The sequence below is a fragment of the Calliphora vicina genome, chromosome 3 (assembly GCF_958450345.1).
Source record: "Calliphora vicina chromosome 3, idCalVici1.1, whole genome shotgun sequence".
NCBI classification, from domain to species: Eukaryota; Metazoa; Arthropoda; class Insecta; order Diptera; family Calliphoridae; genus Calliphora; species Calliphora vicina.
The window spans coordinates 38,171,115-38,189,858 of record NC_088782.1 but is presented as its reverse complement, the minus strand read 5'-3'; the positions used below and the strand labels follow the sequence as shown (position 1 = coordinate 38,189,858).

The 18,744-nt window shown below is 31.9% G+C and overlaps 1 protein-coding gene across 1 annotated transcript; it reads left to right on the top strand.

Annotated features, from left to right (window-relative positions):
• The first annotated feature begins 700 nt into the window (after nucleotides 1-700).
• On the top strand, nucleotides 701-18,210 carry LOC135954997 (integrator complex subunit 3 homolog). The gene is made up of 2 exons (XM_065505266.1): nucleotides 701-1,335; nucleotides 15,920-18,210. Exon 2 carries the CDS (start codon nucleotides 15,981-15,983, stop codon nucleotides 17,703-17,705), a length of 1,725 nt encoding a protein of 574 aa, XP_065361338.1. The 5' UTR covers nucleotides 701-1,335; nucleotides 15,920-15,980; the 3' UTR covers nucleotides 17,706-18,210.
• Nucleotides 18,211-18,744: the final 534 nt, after the last annotated feature.

Below are 18,744 nucleotides of genomic sequence, written 5' to 3'. Positions count from 1 at the left end.
TTTAAAGTAGGGGAAATCTAATGTCATCGTTTTACAAACATTTTCTTTTTCAACTCTTCTTGTCTTATATGAGTTGTATTAAAATGCATTATATCGAAGTAATACTGTAATTATTATTACGGTTTGCATGCTCGCTTACCAGTCATTTTCTACCCAGCTGTATGTAGTAAACAGGGCATTAAACACCACCACTACGTTCAGACGGTCGTTAGGTCTCACTCACCATCTTAACGATTGACGTTCCGTTGTTTAGTCTCTTGTCGTTTAAACGTTCGTCGAGTGGTTGTTTTATATATTTTTTTTGTTATATTTGGTTCGGTTGGTCTGGCCTGGTCTGCCTGGTATGGTTGGTATATTGGGATTTATATATTATAAAAATTTGTCTTTCCCTTCGCACACAGAGTATTCAGTTTGAGTAGTCAGGCAGTCAGTCGTACGTACAACAACTGCTGTTAATGTTCAGATGGGTTTAGGTGTGTGTGTGTGACTGTGCGGTGATGTTGTATCTGTGTGTGCCTGAATGTTTGGATGTTTGAATGAATTTTATATGGGTGTGTGTGCATGTGTGTGTGTGTATCTGTGTGAGTTTTTACGTACTGCTAACAACATCATCCAATGCTATAGTTTTTTAGCTTGATTGGTATGTACGAGTCGTAGAAAATCGTGTGTTTGTTGGGTCTTTTGGCTCGTCTCATTTTGTGTTGAGCAGTCGTTGGGTACGTTTGTATAATATTCTATATCGGATGTGCGAAATACATATTTTGAAAAACTTTTCTGGTTTTTTAATTCACATTTTGAGTATAATAAAAATTTCTATATAAAATCGGTTCATATAGAGACCCACACTACAACTTATATTCACATTTACTTTATGCTCTTCGTGTTTTTATTTGTCGCTCTCGTGGTTTAAAGAAAATTGTTTGTGTTTATACATAAGTAGATATATATAGCAATACATAAAGCAAGAGTGCATGTACTCTTTGTTGTTGTTTATAAAGTGTATCAATGAAGTACTTGTTTTTGTGCATGCATACTATATGAGCATGAATCAGAGTGTGTGAAGGTAGAACAATAACAAATGTAAGAGTAAATAAACAAAAAAACAAACTAAAACTAAACGGTTTTTATGTGAAAGTGTATGTAAAAATAAAAACATTCACCAAATAAACAGTAATACTACAGCAACAACATCATCATTATCATCATCATCAATAATAAATAACAACAACAATAATAAAAACAAATAAACAAACGGGGTCTTGAGATTTACACATGTGTATGTGTGTATTTTCTTTACGCATACAACAACAACAACAGCATTTCAACTAAGAGAAGGTAAACAAATAAACATTATTATGTTTTTTTTTGTAAACAATTTGTTTGTGTTTTGTTTTTCCTTTTATATTTTGCATTGTTTTTGCAAATAAACAAAAAAGGCGGCTAAAAAGTGCATTCAGTTTGAAAATAATATAGTTTTTAAAACAATTTGTGTAAATGTTAATGTACGAGGTATATTTGAAAATTATTGTGAAATATAAATGATTATTTGCGAAATAATTGCAATTACCGTTACCGATATTCTATAAATAATTTTAAATTATAAAAATAAAATTTTTTATTTTAAAAATTGATTTTTAAAAATGCCATCATTCTCAACTTAATTTATTTTTTTTTTTGTAAATTGTATTAATAATTTAATTCAGCATGAAATTGCTGTTATCGATGAAATACCGTTACCGAAATAATCCAAATTAGAGTTATCTTTACTTTTATACCGTTTTGAATCAGTAGCCAACCCTTTTAAATTGTGATAATGTTAATGTACGAGGGCCAATTGAAAATGTATTTTGAATGCCCAAAAGTGTTTTTAAATTTTATTAATATGTAATTGGCAAATTGGATTGGAATCGTCATTTCGATTAAAAATAAAAAAAAATAAAATTCTAAATTATCTGAAATATAAGTGATCATTTGTGGAATTGTTAATGTACGAGGGCCATCTGAAAATGGTTTCCGAATGTTCAAAATTTATAAATACATATTTGTCAAATGCTGTCAAAAAGTGGTTTACTTTCTTATGGGAGCCTAATCTATTTCCATTTATTTCTTTAATTTTGGCAACAAAACTCAGTGGCAGGGGACTATATGTTACGCCTATTGGTCTACGCATGTGTGCAACCTTACTATGTCTACCATGGATTGTGTTCTTGAAATACATATGTTCTCAACTTTACTCTCAGTGACAAAGACCTGCAGTGACCAAATTTGACGGCGGCAGACTATAAAAAAGATCGGCGACTGCTCAAAACGCCTGTCAGCCGGCTAAAGAAAATTACTGAAATTGTAAAAATTACAAAGTGTAATTCCGAAAATTTAATGAAATTACTAAAGGTGGCTATTCTCAAGCCTACATAAGATGAAAAATTTTCATTGATTAGGTTCACTCGGTTTACAGCAGTTTGGCGCCGGTCTCTGCTCAGTAGCCTTTAACATCCATTTCCCTCGAAGCTAAAATTCCTATCTTGATATTCCCATGAACTTTTCATTCACAATAGTTGATTTTGTTGGTAACAGCTGTTTATTGTTTACAAAATTCCATCTAAAAATTGCACAACATGGGAAATTTTTTCACGTGAACAAAGTTGTTGAACGAAAAATGGGAAAAAGGGAACATATTTCATGTGAAATATTGATTCGCTATAGGGGTGAATATCATGATTTTTTTCATTATTTGTTCCGACCAGGGAGTTCACAAACGAGATTATTTGTATGGCACTGAAGCGCCTTGAAAAAATCCACCACTTTCGACTCTTGCTTCAAACATTACAATAACTCCTTTGTCAAGTACCTCTTCAAAAGTTGTCATACGCCGACGTTCGTACAAATTATTCTCAACTTTTTCCCAAATAACTTAACTAACATAAAAGTGATAATTTAGAAGAATATCACTATTTTTCTTCACCATTTAATCAGGCCAAGATGTTTAAAATAAGGCGATTTACATGGAACTAATGCGACGGTTCAAAATTTACAATTTTCGGCTTTTCTCCAAACGTTCCAACAAGTCTTTACCCAAGTACCCCTTTGATGTTGTCATACATTTGGTATTGATGCAGAATATTCTCCATTTTTTCTCAAATAACTTAATAATATCACAACAGTAGTCAATATCACGATATTCCACCATTTCTTAACCCTCTAATGCTTAAGCATGCCTCTAGGCACTCATCGCGAAATGCGAATAAATGCAAATATAACTGGTATTTCATTTCGAAAACTATTTAAAATTATTTAAGTGCCTTTTTTAACAACTGTTACATGAGTTTTGCATTTATTGGCATTTTTGAGATGAGTGTCTTGGGTATGCTTGGGTATTAGAGGGTTAAGGCCATGAAGTTCAAAATAAAGTGATTCATATGACACTGAAGTACCTTCTCAAAATCCAACTCTTTAGACTCTTTCTCTAAAATATTACATCGATATTGTCATGGTTAGGCTATAAAAATTACACAATTTCAAATCAAAAATCAGCTTCCATAGATACCAATAAGTGCCATTATAATTCCCTTTAATCTCTTTGTGCTCTTTCACTTCATTTTCCACTCTGAAAGCCAAACTCCTAATTTTACTTCTAAAGTATTTCTTCGATATTGTCATGGTTAGGTTGGGTTATAAGAGTGAAACAGGTTCCAATAAGAAACCAGCGTCCATAGAGCCCAATAGGTCTTATTATAATTCCTTTTTTCTTCCTCTCCTCTTTCATTTCCTTTTCCACTCTGAAAGCCATACTTCTGATGTTCTCAAATACTGTCTATGCATTCTATTTAGATGACCTGATGTATTCCAATAATAACCCAATAATAACTATTTGACATAAAAAGCGGCAGCTTCCCCTCACAATTCTTAATCCCATTTACTCAATCTCTGGTAATCGTTTATGATAACGATATACTTTCAATTAATATAAACTGTCAGTTTAAAAAATAACCAGGGATTGAGAAAATGGAGCTTAATCCTACTATAAGCTTAGCAAGAGTTAGTTACATAGTATTCGATTAAGTGACGTTCATGCAAAATATTCTCCACTTTTTCTCAATTAATAATTTAGAATGTCAGATGAGATGATTCATATGGATTTCCTGACCTTTATACTTTCGAACCGGTATTCTTCATGAGTAGACTTATTTTAACCACATAAAAATTCGTTTTTTCCACTATATAAGAATAATACAAGTTATTTGCTTCAAAATAAGTGAAAATTAAAACCACTAATACAATTCTCAGAAATCCTAAATTTAAAAAAATACTTGTCAAATTGACCATTCCTATTAATTAATTTTAAAAATATATAGATGTTTTTCCCCATTTTTATAATAAAAATAACATTTTACAAAAATAAATGTTCAACTAAACTAAAGTTTATTACGTATATTTATAGAGCTTCCGGTTGATAAAGTAAAATTTCTTTATCGATTGCATTACCGTTAGTTTAACCATTTTAAGAATTCGAGCTTGACTCACTCACACCTGTATATAGTATCTTTACACTCATACTCATGCTGAAACACACTCACAGATACTTACATATGTATATCTCATACTATATATATATGAATATTGCAAGCCCATAGTGATTTAATAGCCTTGATTAAATCACAAAATACTTAATACACAGATAAAAATTAAAGTACTCATACAAAGAATTTCAATTTGCATTTTCAAAAACGCGCAAACTCAACACATTTCCCTATGAAATGAAATAACTGCAATTAGCTATAAAAGAAAATTCTCAAATTCCCAGCATTTTCAAAAGAAAAAAATTCATATTTTTTTTTTTTTGGAAATTTTACGCCAAACTTTTTGCTATAAATAACAATTCTCAAAAATAAATAATAAAAATTATATGTAAATAATGAGTAGGTTTTTATATTGAAATTCAAAAATCAAGAATTGGCATAATATTGCCAACCTTTTTTATTGAGAATAATGTTAAGAGTTGTCAACTAGATTACCTAGAGCAAAGAGAACTAAGATATTTATTATTGTTAATTTAACCTTTAAACTTTATCACATTTATCCACATTTCTCTCAGTGTTTCCTAAAACAGAATCGTGTCTTTTGCTTAAAACCATGTTGTATCGACAATCTACTATTTATCTTTTATATTTTTTCGATGCCATTAGAAGCTTAGCTCATGCGGCAGATCTAGATTCTGATTCATCAGCATTTTAAAAGAGGTTTAATTAAAAGAATTCTTATTTTATTACTCATGATATTCAGTCGCTATTAATACCCACATCATACAACTGAAAATACAAGTTACATAGATAGTATGGTACGATCATGATGAAAATACAACTAACTGATCGTAACGTTTTTTTAATGTGTTTTTGGGGTTAATCGATTTATTCAAAACAGCTTGAAATTATATTTGAATTTATAAAACAGCACTGGGGAAAAAAATAATAATGATTTTTTTATCTTTAGCAAATAAGTATTGTAAATTAAATTGAAATTAATAAAAAAAAATGGTTTGAGCTTAGATCTGTAGGTCTAAAAGGTTCTATTTCTGAATAGCTTGTAGTTGTGAAGCTTGACAATAGCATATTGATAATCTTGTAGAAGTTGAAGAGAAGACTTTAAAATCAAAGGGCACTGCTACACGTTCAATATATATTGTGATATTTGGATCGCGATCCATTGTAATGGATCACGCAAAATTAGGTTATTCTGCGATTTGGATCGCGATCCATCAATACTTCATGCTACACGTTCAATAAATATCGAGATACTTGATCGAGGTCAATATATATTGAATGTGTAGCAGTGGCCAAAAACACCTGTGTTGTATTTTATAAATACATATTTTAGGGCACTGCTACACATTCAATATATATTGTGATATTTGTGATTAGTTTATTCTGCGATTTAGATCCCGATCCATCAATACTTCATGCTACACGTTCAATAAATATCGAGATACTTGATCGCGGTCAATATATATTGAACGTGTAGCAGTGCCCTTAAGACTCAGTCAGTAAAATTAGAATGACTGTCTTTATGCCGACCACTGGTTTACGTGGTACCACACTGCACGCCAGCAATCAAGCAGAATCGATATGATTGCGTTTTGACAGGATCAATCTATGGTATTAAGAAACTAGATCAATATTAACTAGATATTCAACAAGGTCACACAATTTGGCTCCTCCGATTAAGATGGATGGAAAAGTAGATACGATCGTACTTTTTAATGGGTGTTTTAAAATCGCGGAATTTTTTTTTTTGAAATTTTTAACTTTTATTTTGAAAAATGTGTACAATATAAACTTATTCAAAGTATTGGTCATTGTTAGCTATGACCTTTTCCCATCTTTCTGGTAACATATGGATTCCGAGCCATAAGAAGTGCTCATCTTTTGAGGCCAACAACGAATCAAGCAACAATATCGGATACTCTGTTCTAAAGAGAAGCATATCCCAGAGAGAGCAGAAATATCGATCGAAAGAAATAGTAGTCGGACGGGGCATGGTCTGGAGTATAAGGCGGCTGAGGCAAAACTTCTCAACCACTTTATTCTAAATACTTTTTAACAGGTATTGCAACATGTGGCCGAGCATTGTGATGATGGAATATTACGGTTTTAAGTCTGGCTGCGTATTCTGTGCGCTTTTCGGCAAATAAAAAATTTCTTAAGCAGATAGGACCCTTTTGGTCCACCAAATACAGAACATTCCCTTAGCGCCATGAATATTTAGCTTTTATGTCGATTTGGCATACGATCTCTTACTCTTCGAGTTATCGTAATGGATCCATTTTTCATCGCAAGTAATGATTCGGTGAAAAAATGATTTTCTTTTATAGCGTTCAAGCATCATTTCGGACATGCAAAATCGTCTTTTTAGGTCACTCGGCTTCAATTTGTATGGTAACCAATTTCCCTGCTTTTGAATGATCCTGCTTGCTGCTCGCAAGCATTTTGAAATTGCTGCTTGAGTAACTCCCAATGATTTTGCAAGTTCTTATTGAGTTTTACAACAATCTTCATGGAGTAATGCCTTCAATTCTTGGACTTCAAACTTTTTTTGTCTGGCCTGAGCAGTCTTCGTCTTCCTTGACAAAATCATCACATCGTGACTATTTTCAAGCCGACTTATATTATATTGATTCCTGTGGTTCCAAAAAAAAGTTATTTCATTGTGATCTAGCATGTGCTATCAGCTTCACTTTCCAGTTGAGTTTGTTTCAGTTTCGATTTGTCTCCTCTAGGTTTTAGCGGGTCTGCCTCTTCTTCTACAGCCTTGGGGGTTCCATTTACGATTGATGATCTGGTGCTTGACCTGCTCATTCCCACAGGTCTCTTTTTGAGATAACATTCGGCCAAAATATCTTGAGCAGTTTTCGTAACGAGGATTGCATGTCGCTAGCTATGTTGTTCCAGGTCTTCAAATGAATTTAGGTTGATTTCCATACTTTTTGCAGTGCTTGGTTTGTCTTTTTAATGCAATATTTTCTTGTGAGCCGCCTGATGCTGTTATGCCACTATCCAGGTATATAAACGATTGGACATCTTCAAGATCTACATTGTCTATTTGGAACTTTTGGGAGTTGTTGGAATTTAAACGCCAGACATTGGTCTTTACTATGTTAATATGTAAACCAGTATCACTTGTCGTGGTCTGTATTTTCACTAGTTTGGCTGCCATATCGTTGAATATGTGGGCTAGGAGATAGGCTCCAAGTGATGGCTCTTCTATTGATTGTTGCTTCAAGCATTATCTATATTACTATATTGATCAGCAATGGAGATAAAACACAATCTTGTCGTACAACTGCGTTAAATTTAAAGGGTCTTCCTAGATTTCATTCATGTAAGACCATAAATGTGTAATCCCGGTTTAGGACACGGATTAGATCAATTCATGCATACACACTGTGGTTCCAAATCAAAATCTAGGTGGACAAAATTATGAAAATCGGTATTTTCAGAATTTGGAAAAACTAAGTTTTTTCGAAAGCTGACAATCTGCTCTCGTCAAATACAAATGGGTTTTTCAATTGGACATTTCGTTTTCTCGACAGAAGCGCCAGAAGTTCAACAAATTTTGAATCATATTTTCGTTAATTTTTTTAATATTTTACTGCTTTACTAAATTAGATATATCTCAATTGTTTTACCATATAGAAATTCATACTTCAAAACATAGATAAACATTGATATAGGCTTTTATTAAGTGTATATCTTATATTTATGGGCCTCTCCATTTTCCAGTTATAGTCCTTTAAACTTGGGTCTCAAATATACTGATATTTTTTTTTCTAAGAATGTGATATAGCTTGCCAAAAAAAAAGACCGTCGAAGCCCGTCCAATGACTATATACATCATTTAAAGAAACTTCTGGGGAATGTATTTGTAAAAAAATTGTAGCCGCCAGCACTCGCCGAAATACTTTTTTTTTAATTTTTATGGAATGGAATTTTTAGAAATATTTCTTTATTTATTATGGAATTTTATATATCTAGACCCTACTGTAACTTGAAATATAGTAAATACAGATCTTTTTAAAAATTTAGTTTCAGAAACACATGAAAACGTATTTTTTTAAATGTTTTATTAATGAGTTTTATATGTATAGCTAGACCCTACTGTAACTTGAAAAAAAGTTAATATTGATATTTTAAACATTTTTTTTTTGAAATCGGAGATACCAATTCTATATAAAAAGAGCTCCAAATAATTTTGTCCACCTAGATTTTGATTTGGAACCACAGTGATACAGTGCAAAGGAATTCCACAAATATTGAAGACTTTTGCAAAGTCTATAAATATGCAATATAAAGTCCCCTTCCCCATTCCACTGATTGTTCGAAAATGAGCTTAATCTAATTTTCGGCAAAGGGCTCCGACCTCTGATTGATGTTCCAACGTTTTAAAACCTATATTTTTCGACTCTGCTTTATTAGGTGTATCTATATACATAATTTATAAAAATAAAAAAATATATGTATCCTAAATAATAAATTATTCGATATTTCTATAATCCCCTTTCAAAGCAATGAGTTTTTATCAGCAATCAAGATAAATTTTGTATACTTTCGTTCAAAACAAAAACTATTATACGTTAATGCACCCTACTGGTTCTAAAATAATTTCTTATCTTAGTGCACATATGGTTCCATAAATTTAAAAAAAAAAACTGGAAATCCTTATATACATAATGCATTTCATTGTAACCTCTATGTACCTACTCGAACACCCCAATCAAATGCGATTTTATCATCGTTAATACACACAGTACAACTACAATACGTATCTTTCCAACCCTCATTATAAGTATTATATTTTATATTCTAAAACGAAAATCCGAAAAATTCTATATGAAATTTTTGTGTGTATATTGTGTGCTGACTTAATTCTACAAATTCGTCAAGGTCTAAAGTTCTTAAAATGCTAGATATACAAAATAAAACACGAACGAACGATATAAAGTGGAAAATAAATTTATAAAAATAAAAAATGAAAAAGTAGAACGTAATATAATATCGTGCCGTAATATATTAAAATAGTAGTAAGAAGAAAAATAAATAATAATTTTTCAGTAATAATAGACGTTGGTCGTCGTGGCACATAGACTCGTACATATAAATATTAGTAGTCACCATTGTTTGTCAGTTGTAGTTAGGTACTCGTAGAGTTGAAAGAAAGATATTATGAATCTCCATGTACTACTAGTTATACGAGTATAGAGTTAGACATGGAGAAACCATAAATAAACTATAGCTAGAGGAGGGGTGGGTACACAGACTGAACAACAGTTGGACGTTCAGACAATTAGTGGGAAATACAAAACGGCTCATGGGCATGAGCATGAGTTGTACAAAATGGATATAAAATGAAAAATGGCAACTAACGAACAACAAGCTGCCTGAGTGACTGACTGACTGGCTGACTACCTGCTTATTAAAGCGTGCAGTAATAGAAGATATCTCGTTCGTTTAGAGATTTTATGTAGCTCACGATTTTTGCCAACGTTTTGTCATGCTAATGATGAAGATGATAATGATGTCAAAGAATTTTTCTTGATAATAAAATAGAAACCCCTAGAGGGCCAGCAAAAACAACAAAGACAAAAAAATACCCAAAGGTGAGAGGAGTCTGCTAGAGGGAAACCACATTAACTCAAAATGTAGTTATACATACAAAATTTTGAAGAGATTTAGAGAATTGGCTAAAGCAATAACCAGTTTATTGGATTTTTAAACAACAACAAAAATCCCCTTCTTATTACATTCTACAAGATTTATGTAGATTAATAAACCCCCAGATTTAGTCATACCTAAAAAATACTCTTTCTTATTTTTTTTCCATATTTGAGTAAAATGAATTACAATCTAAAGAAGAGCAGAGCACGATTTCTAATGAATATATTGATTTTACCTAAACTACCAGCCCAACAAGAAGTAGTAAATCTTTACAAGTTTATAAAATGCCATACGAATATTAAAAACAAATCTCATTATAGTCTACTTAAAAAGGTAATTTTATTTTGTATCGACATCGCCAAATGAGGCCACATAAGTAATTGACACTGACTCAAATGTTGTATATAAAGTGGAAATACTTGATGACTCAATCGAGAGTCGATGCTTAGTTATAAGTTGTACATTGTATTACTTACTTATATACTCTGCTCTCTAACTGGCTGACACAACCAAGATATTTGTGAAATTATTTGTATGACTACAAAATTCTAAGAATGTAATTAATGTTATATTCCTTTCGTCATTTTGTTAGGGGATTAAATAAAGTATAGTATTACCTTTTATTTCTTAAATAATCCTTGAAACTCTCTAACTTAAAAAAAGGAAAGGAAAATTTGTATATGATTTAGGTATTTCGGCAGAATTTAAAAGGAATGTTTTCTTTAAAAGTAATAAAATTCGGGGAAATTATAGAAATTAGTCTAAAATTTGTCTATGCAATTAAGTGGACGCCTTATTTTCGGTACCTGCGCCAACCAATTGCATTATAATACGTTCGACATAAAGCAGTGACTCCAATTCAATCGTTTATTTCAAAAACCAGTCAAGCAACAAATTAATGATTTTAATTAAATCAAAGAAAACTTCCTAGCAACCTAAAAATTACTTTTACAAAATTTATATTTTTTCCTATAAAATTTATCCATTTATGTAACTGTTTCATAAACATAAAACACATTAACATATAACCCTAGGTCTCCACGTAGCAATATTTATTGCTGCAATTGTCAAATTTGATTGCGTCAATGATATTTGCGAGTGTAGACCGCAAATTGCCATATGTAGCATTCTTTTCCGCAATGATTGCTTTACTGATTGATTGAGCAATTATTGCTAAGCAATAAGCTGTCAGTTCAGTTGTCATTAATTCAAAATTTCATCTTTCTATGATTCAGTGCGATTAATTCATACATATTTAATTTATTTAAGTACCAAAAGTAAAAAAACAAAGAAATTGGTGAAAAAAATCATTCAACATAAAATATACGCAAAATACACATCAGTTTTTCATAGAACTTCTCTCGTTGAAAATTTTATATTTGTGACGAACGTTTCCTCCACCTAAAGCAACAAGCAATCGCTGTGCTGTTGTTCTGCCGACGTTATTGCTTGTGTGTAGCAATAAAAATTGCCACGTGGAGACCTAGGGTAATTAAAAATTAATATAAAGTTTACACTTGACTAGTTCCTGAAACAAACAATCATCACTATTGTAAATTTCATACGAAATATTCAAATTTTATTAGGAACTTTGAAAGTAAAAAGACAAATGAACTTTTTAAAGAATTTTTAGCATTATACACTCTTTCTACAGTGCATTCTGGTTCCGTTGTAGGCCACTGAAAAATATTCCGATAAAACTCTTTATATCCCACCAAGTAAGGTCTTAGAGCTTGTAAATCTTTTATTTTTTTCACATTTCACCAAATTATACTTAAAAATATTATATTTTTAAATATTTTTATTTAAACAAAATCAAATTTTTTTTTTAATGTTTTAAATTTTTTTTTTCCAAATTTTTTTAAATTTTTTTTTAAGATTTTTTTCAAAATTATTTTTTTTAAATTTCTTTAATTAATTTTTTTGGAAAAAGAATTTATGACAAAGAAAAAATTTTTGATGAAAAAAAAATTCGGGTTAAAAAATATTTTTTTCCGATTTTTACCCATTGTATGTATGTCCAACTACTATATACGTCGTTGCAAAGGTCTTTGAAAAATCTATCATTAGATATTCATATTGTCTATATTAATGACTTAGTAATCCAGATATAGATAAAAAATAGGTCAAAAATCGAGGTTGTCCTAGTTTTTTCCTTATATCTCAGCCATTTGTGGACCGATTTTCTCGATTTTAAATAGCGACCGAGCCTGAAGAATTTTGGAGATATTGATGTATGAATCGTGTATATAAGTTATTTGGGGGCTTCGGAAAGTTGATTTCAACACACAGACGGACATGGCTATATCGATTCCGCTATCTATAACGATCCAGAATATATATACTTTATGGGGTCGCAAATGAAAAATGTGGAAATTACAAACGGAATGACAAACTTATATATACCCTTGCCACTGAAGGGTATAAAAATTACGTCCTAGTATAACATAGGCAGAAACCAGTCAAGCCTTTCTCGGCTTTGCTTCACCATAATAGGGAGGCAGTATTAAATTTTTTTTGCATTAAACGATGCATTAACCTTTACAAAACAGTAATCGGCCAATAACTAAATTTTTTAATTTATGTTACTTGACTGGTTTTTGAAATAGACGATTCAATTATGGTTTGGCGAGAACTACTCTCTTAATGCCCTAAAATTAAGTTCGAAAATTCAAAATTACAAAAACCAATCGACGACGATTTATAGAATATAGCTTATTGTGGAAACATGCTAAGTCGATTTTTATAAATAATACAGCAAATATAAAAATCGCTTTAAAATCGTTTGCTTCAAAAATTTCTTTAATCTTCCAGTTGCCAGGGCTTCAAACGACAAAATATATTCATAACACAATTTCGTTTGACCATAGTGGTTACTATTGGCCTAAAATGAATGTAAGTCGTAAAAAAAACTTCAAACTCTTTAAAATGTATAAGTTTTTCAAATCTATGTTCGTTTCAAATCTTCCCTACAGGCTAATCTTTTTGTTCAATGTCCCCAATAATCATTTAACTCTTAAGAATTAATTCTTTAACAAACTGATCTCAAAATATTCAACAAATTCAATCAAATATTTGAAATAATTATTCTTATATACAACATAGCAATAAATTAAGTTTTGCATTCAATAATTTCAAAGATGTATAGGTATATATCTCTCTATGTATTAAATTCAATCTTTTTATCATTCATCATATTTCATCATCATTAAATATCTAAAATATAAAATGGCTGCCAGCTGAGCAAACACCCCAACATTTATTCATCCACCATCACTACTAACTAATTCCTAAGATATAATACTTCATTCCATGCCAGCAGCAATGACGCTAAGAAATTTGAGTTTCCCAAAACACAAAGGTGGAACGTGTACAATATTTATTTCCCTTGAACGAGATATGTTTGTATTTTTCCTCTCTATAGGGCGCTTTAAAGGCGAGAGGAGGCATGCTTGCCAAACATGCTGCTGTTATTTCTTTCTTGTTTTGCTGCTTTAGTCGTTCAACGTTGTACGATTCTATCTGGGTATTTTATCATGTTGCGTGTTCTTCGAACTAGTATTGTTGTAACTATATAAAGCCCTGGGTGTTTGAAATGTTCCCTTAGTAACTGGGGTATAGGAAAAAGTACTATACAGAAATGAAACATAAAACCAGATAGAGTAGGTTTTTTTTTGCTTTCAGTCTTTCATTTCTTGTTGGCTCTTTCCTTGGTTGTTTCTAAAAAGGTTTTGAAAAAGTTTTATTATGTGTGTGTACTTATAGATAAATAAATAATTTATGGAAAGGTTTTATCTTATCCCCTGTCTTAAAATTTGTTTTAACCATATTTTTGTGTTACCTTAAAAGAAGAGTTTTCTATATAGAAAATGTTTGTGTTTGTTGGTATGTACGAGAAAATATTCTGGTATATGCTTAGCTTTGAAGGATAGGGCAAAGTTTTCATAAGTAATGAAGGGACTTTAATTTGGCATTATTTCAAAAGGATATTTATATATACACTTGCAAAACTTTTCAAAAATTAGAAAAAAGAAAAGCAATTTTGTGTGTATACACAAAATATATGTAGGTAGGTAGAATTCTGAATAAAAATAATCAATATTTCGAGTAATAGAAATACATACATATGTACGAAGAAAGGCTTAAAAGAAAATGTTCAATTTAAAATTATATTAAGCACTTTAATATTTGAAATAAAATTTTAAGTTTTTTAATTTTAATATAAAAAAATTAGAAAAATAAATAATGTATTTTTATATTTTTATAAAATATATTGTACTTAAACTCAAAACTTTGAAATATGATGTATGTTAGCAACTAATTAATAAAGCAAAGTTAATTTGCTAAGAAAATTGCAATTTAAACTATTTAAATTCAAATTTAAATAACGTGCAGTTTCACAGTGCTGCCAAATTTGTGTGTGTACTGTAGTTGAGTTAAAGCAAACATGGTGTTTGAAAAATTTGCAATGGACCTTGAAAAATTTGTATAATGGTATTTGTGCTGAATTTCTAAAAATTCACCACGATTTTTATTTAGTATACTTTTTAAAAATTCTACAGTTCACCAGACTAACGTTTGTCGTCCGTTCGTCTGGTTTGTTTTTCCTCCGCCTCTCTCTTTCTGTCGCTGCTGCTGGCACTGCTGCCGCAGCAGAAACACTACATTCTAGAAAACCGGCATGGGTTGGTTGGTTCGTGGTATTTATGCGAACTTAAAAAGAAAACAAATTTGGAAATTTTTCAAGGATGGACTACCTTTCGAATTCATAAAAAAAACTGAAAAAACACTATTGTCTACTTTTATGCAATGAATACACTTGAAAAATTTGACATAACGGTATTTGTGGTGAGTTTCTAAAAATTCAACACGATTTTTTTTATTCACTTCACTTTTTTCACCACAAAAAATTGCAACGAATTTTTTCTCAGCGGCCGGGAGGGATTTTTCCCCGGCCGTCCATCTGTCTCGTCTGTCTGTCGTCGTCGTCCTGCATTATCTCTGGCTCTGCTGCCGCAGTACGCAGACAATCGCTGTTCTACTACAGAAAACCGGGTTTATGTATTAATAAATAAAATTTTCAAGCAAGTTCGTTTGTTTCTTATCACTAAAAAATGCTGCCAAATTTAGAGTACACTAACAGAGTTGTTATTATCCTACTCTTTACATACAAACAATAATGCTGGTAATAAAACAAAACAAACATTTTGACATTTCCGTTCAAACAGCGGACGCAAAAAAACAAAAGCTAACAAATATCCAATAAGAACATTTCCCGCGCTTTTTCTCTTAATACATATTAATGCACTCTCATTACACACACACACTTACCCAACGTCACATATATGCCGGCTAAAAAAAATTATTACATGCAACTAGTATTGCCGGTGAACAACTTTGTTTGGACACAATTTATTTAGCAAATAATTGTTTTATAACACTAATTTCACTTTTATTATATAAATTGTATAATATTTAACAAATTTGCGTACATTTTAAAACATCACAACACTTTATTTTAATTAATTTGTAAAACTAAATTTCCCGTTCACTAAAACCAACCGATTTGCACAAATGTAAAAGAAAAACTGAACAATGCTGCCATATTTTTTTCATATTAAAAGCTTTTTGTTGTTGTTTTGCCTGCAAAATGCAACATTGTTATTTGACATTTAACTAATTCTTTTTTTGTTTTCTTTTGTTTTTCTTTGCAGAACTTAAACCGTTATTAAAAATCAAACATAAAGAATAAGAAATAAAGTTAATTGTTAAAAAATGCCTACTGTTAGACGATGCTGTATAGTGGGCTGTATGTCTAATTCGCGACAAGCTCCCAGTTTGCAGTTTTTTCAATTCCCCCGACCAGATAATCCCTTCTACAAACTTTGGACACAAGCCTGCCAGGCCTCACTGAGCCGTATTTTACCTTTTAAGAAGCCGGTTGTGTGTGCTTTACACTTCCATCCCCAGTGCATAGGAGGCAGACGTTTGACAGGCAGTGCGGTGCCCACTTTAAAGCTGGAGGTGCCCTCAAATTTAAAGGCCGTCGAACAGCAAGCTATGGTAGAGGAAATTGAGAGAAGCAGAAGATGTGCTTACATCAATGCTGTTGTATACGAATGGCTTGTAAGGGCGAATCTAAATCCCCAGCTTAGAGGTTCCATAACACATGGCATGATAAAGGAGAAAGCCGAAACGGCCAAGCAGATTATAGGCTGTGATTCATTTACGGCCGATAATCGTTGGTTGAACCGCTTCCGTGAGACCCACTTAACTGGTTTTGCCCAAAAGTTGGCTTCCAATCAGTTGAAGCCCATAGGACCCTCCCTATGGATACCCGATATTGTGCAGGATTTGGCCCATCTATTTCCACCCACCAGTGCAGAGCGTATTGAAAACTTTGAAAATGTTCCCGAACAGTACATCAGCTATATGAAACAGTATGGTGAATATGAGGAAGAAGATGATCCCAGTGAACAAGAACCGACACAGACTTATCAACAGGAGCAAAATAATGGCTATGGTCAGGATACCAAATTGGCAGCTCAATCTTACTATCAACAACAGCAAGTCGCCCAATCATATTATCACCAACAGCAGCAGCAACATCACCAGCAACAACAAAATGGCTATCATCACTATAACAATCATCCACATGCTGGCATGCATCCCGGAGCGCCCTACAGCAGCTATCATGATTACTATAATGAACGTCCACAACATCCCCAGCAGCATTATCATCATCAGCAACATCCTCAGCAACATAATGGTGCCTATGCAGCACATCCTGTACAGCCACAGCTACATCTTGAACAAACACAAGTCCCTATGCCAGCAGCACAGCACCAGCAACAACCGCAAACGCCCAGCCGACCTCCTTCCCATTCACCGCCACAACAGAATGGTTTAGCGATGGCCGACAGAGCCAGCCCATATGGCGCTAGCCCTAGCGCAATTAAAAGACCACGTTCCATCGAACCAGATACTGAAATACCACCCCCCACGAAAAGTTCACGAACTTCACCAGTCAATGTTTCAGCAGCAAGCTCACCCCCACGGCCCACATCTAAAAGTCCTCCAACGGTTATAGAAAATGGAGTTGGAGAAACCAAAAGCATTAATAACAACAACATTGATAATAGTTTTAAAATCAAATTGCCGTTGGCAAATGGTAGCGGCGGTGGCGGCAGTAGCGGTGCCAATTCTCAGCGTTCTTCTACACCCAACTCTCAAGGCAATATCCTAAATTCCCGCTCGAATTCACCCAAATCCCTCAATGGCCAAACCACCAATGGCAACACCTCACCCACACCCAGTCAATCGACTAATGCTACAAAAGATTTAGAGACTTACGCCCAGGCCCTCGAATACCTAAAGCCCTTGGAAGATTTTGCTTTATTCAAAGAGAATTTCCGGGCCATTGGTTTAATATCCCAACTAGAGATTATATTGAAAAAAGCCAACAAGCCATCAGTAACCAAAAGTATTGCAGCCGAATGAACAAATTTATCCAAAAGCAAACTTTGTAAATAGTATTTATTATTTAATTTTAAAATACAAATAAAATTCCTCAAATTAGAGATTAAACAAAAAACAAAACAGTTTTTAAAACCCCTCCATTAACTTGGAAAATGACAACAAACAAAACAATTTTTTTTTTGTATAAAAAATTAAAAATTCTTTAATAATTTATTTTTAAATTTAATCAAAGGATCTTTTGTGGATTTTATATTGAAAATTATTAGATCCTTAAGTATTTTTTTTTGTTAATTTGTTTATGTATTATTTTTTTGTACTTGTATGACTGAATTTATTTTAAATACATTTTAATTTTATTGTAGGATTAGTAACAACTGTATAAAACACACAAATACAAATAATCTCATTAAATGTTAATTTATTTATTTTAATTAAATGTAATACATTTTAAAATTTAGTTTTATAAGCAACTATATTATACAAGAAAATAAACAAACAAAAATATTTAAGTTTACAAACATAAAAATATTGAGAAGTTTTACTAATTTGTATAGGGAAAAGGAAAATGCTTGAATATAGCTGACCAAAATTTATTTTTTACTGTAAAAACATTAAATTAGATCCACAACAAAAGTGCTGGTACATACAAATTTAGACCAATCACTTAAAGGTTTGAGAGCTTCATTGTTCTAACGAAACGAAAAATTTCAATAAAATAAAAATTTGAAACTTTACTCTTCTGATTTTGATATTTGGTATACATGTTTTCCGTGGCCATACTAAATTTAAAGTTGTCGAGAATTTCGAAATTCAGGTTCGAAGTATACATTTTTTAGTAGATGTGTACAAAATATCTAAAGTGAAACTGTTAATAACTTTAGAACTGTTAGATTTTATCATTATGATTTTATAATAAAGCTAATGAATCATAGATTTTAAAGGTTTTTTCTAGAAATCCATTTCTCATCGAAACAGGATATATCATAGATCATCATTGAACAAAGAAGATATCAAAAAAGGTGTCTTCCATTTTCCCAAGATTTTCCTTAAATGTGAGCAA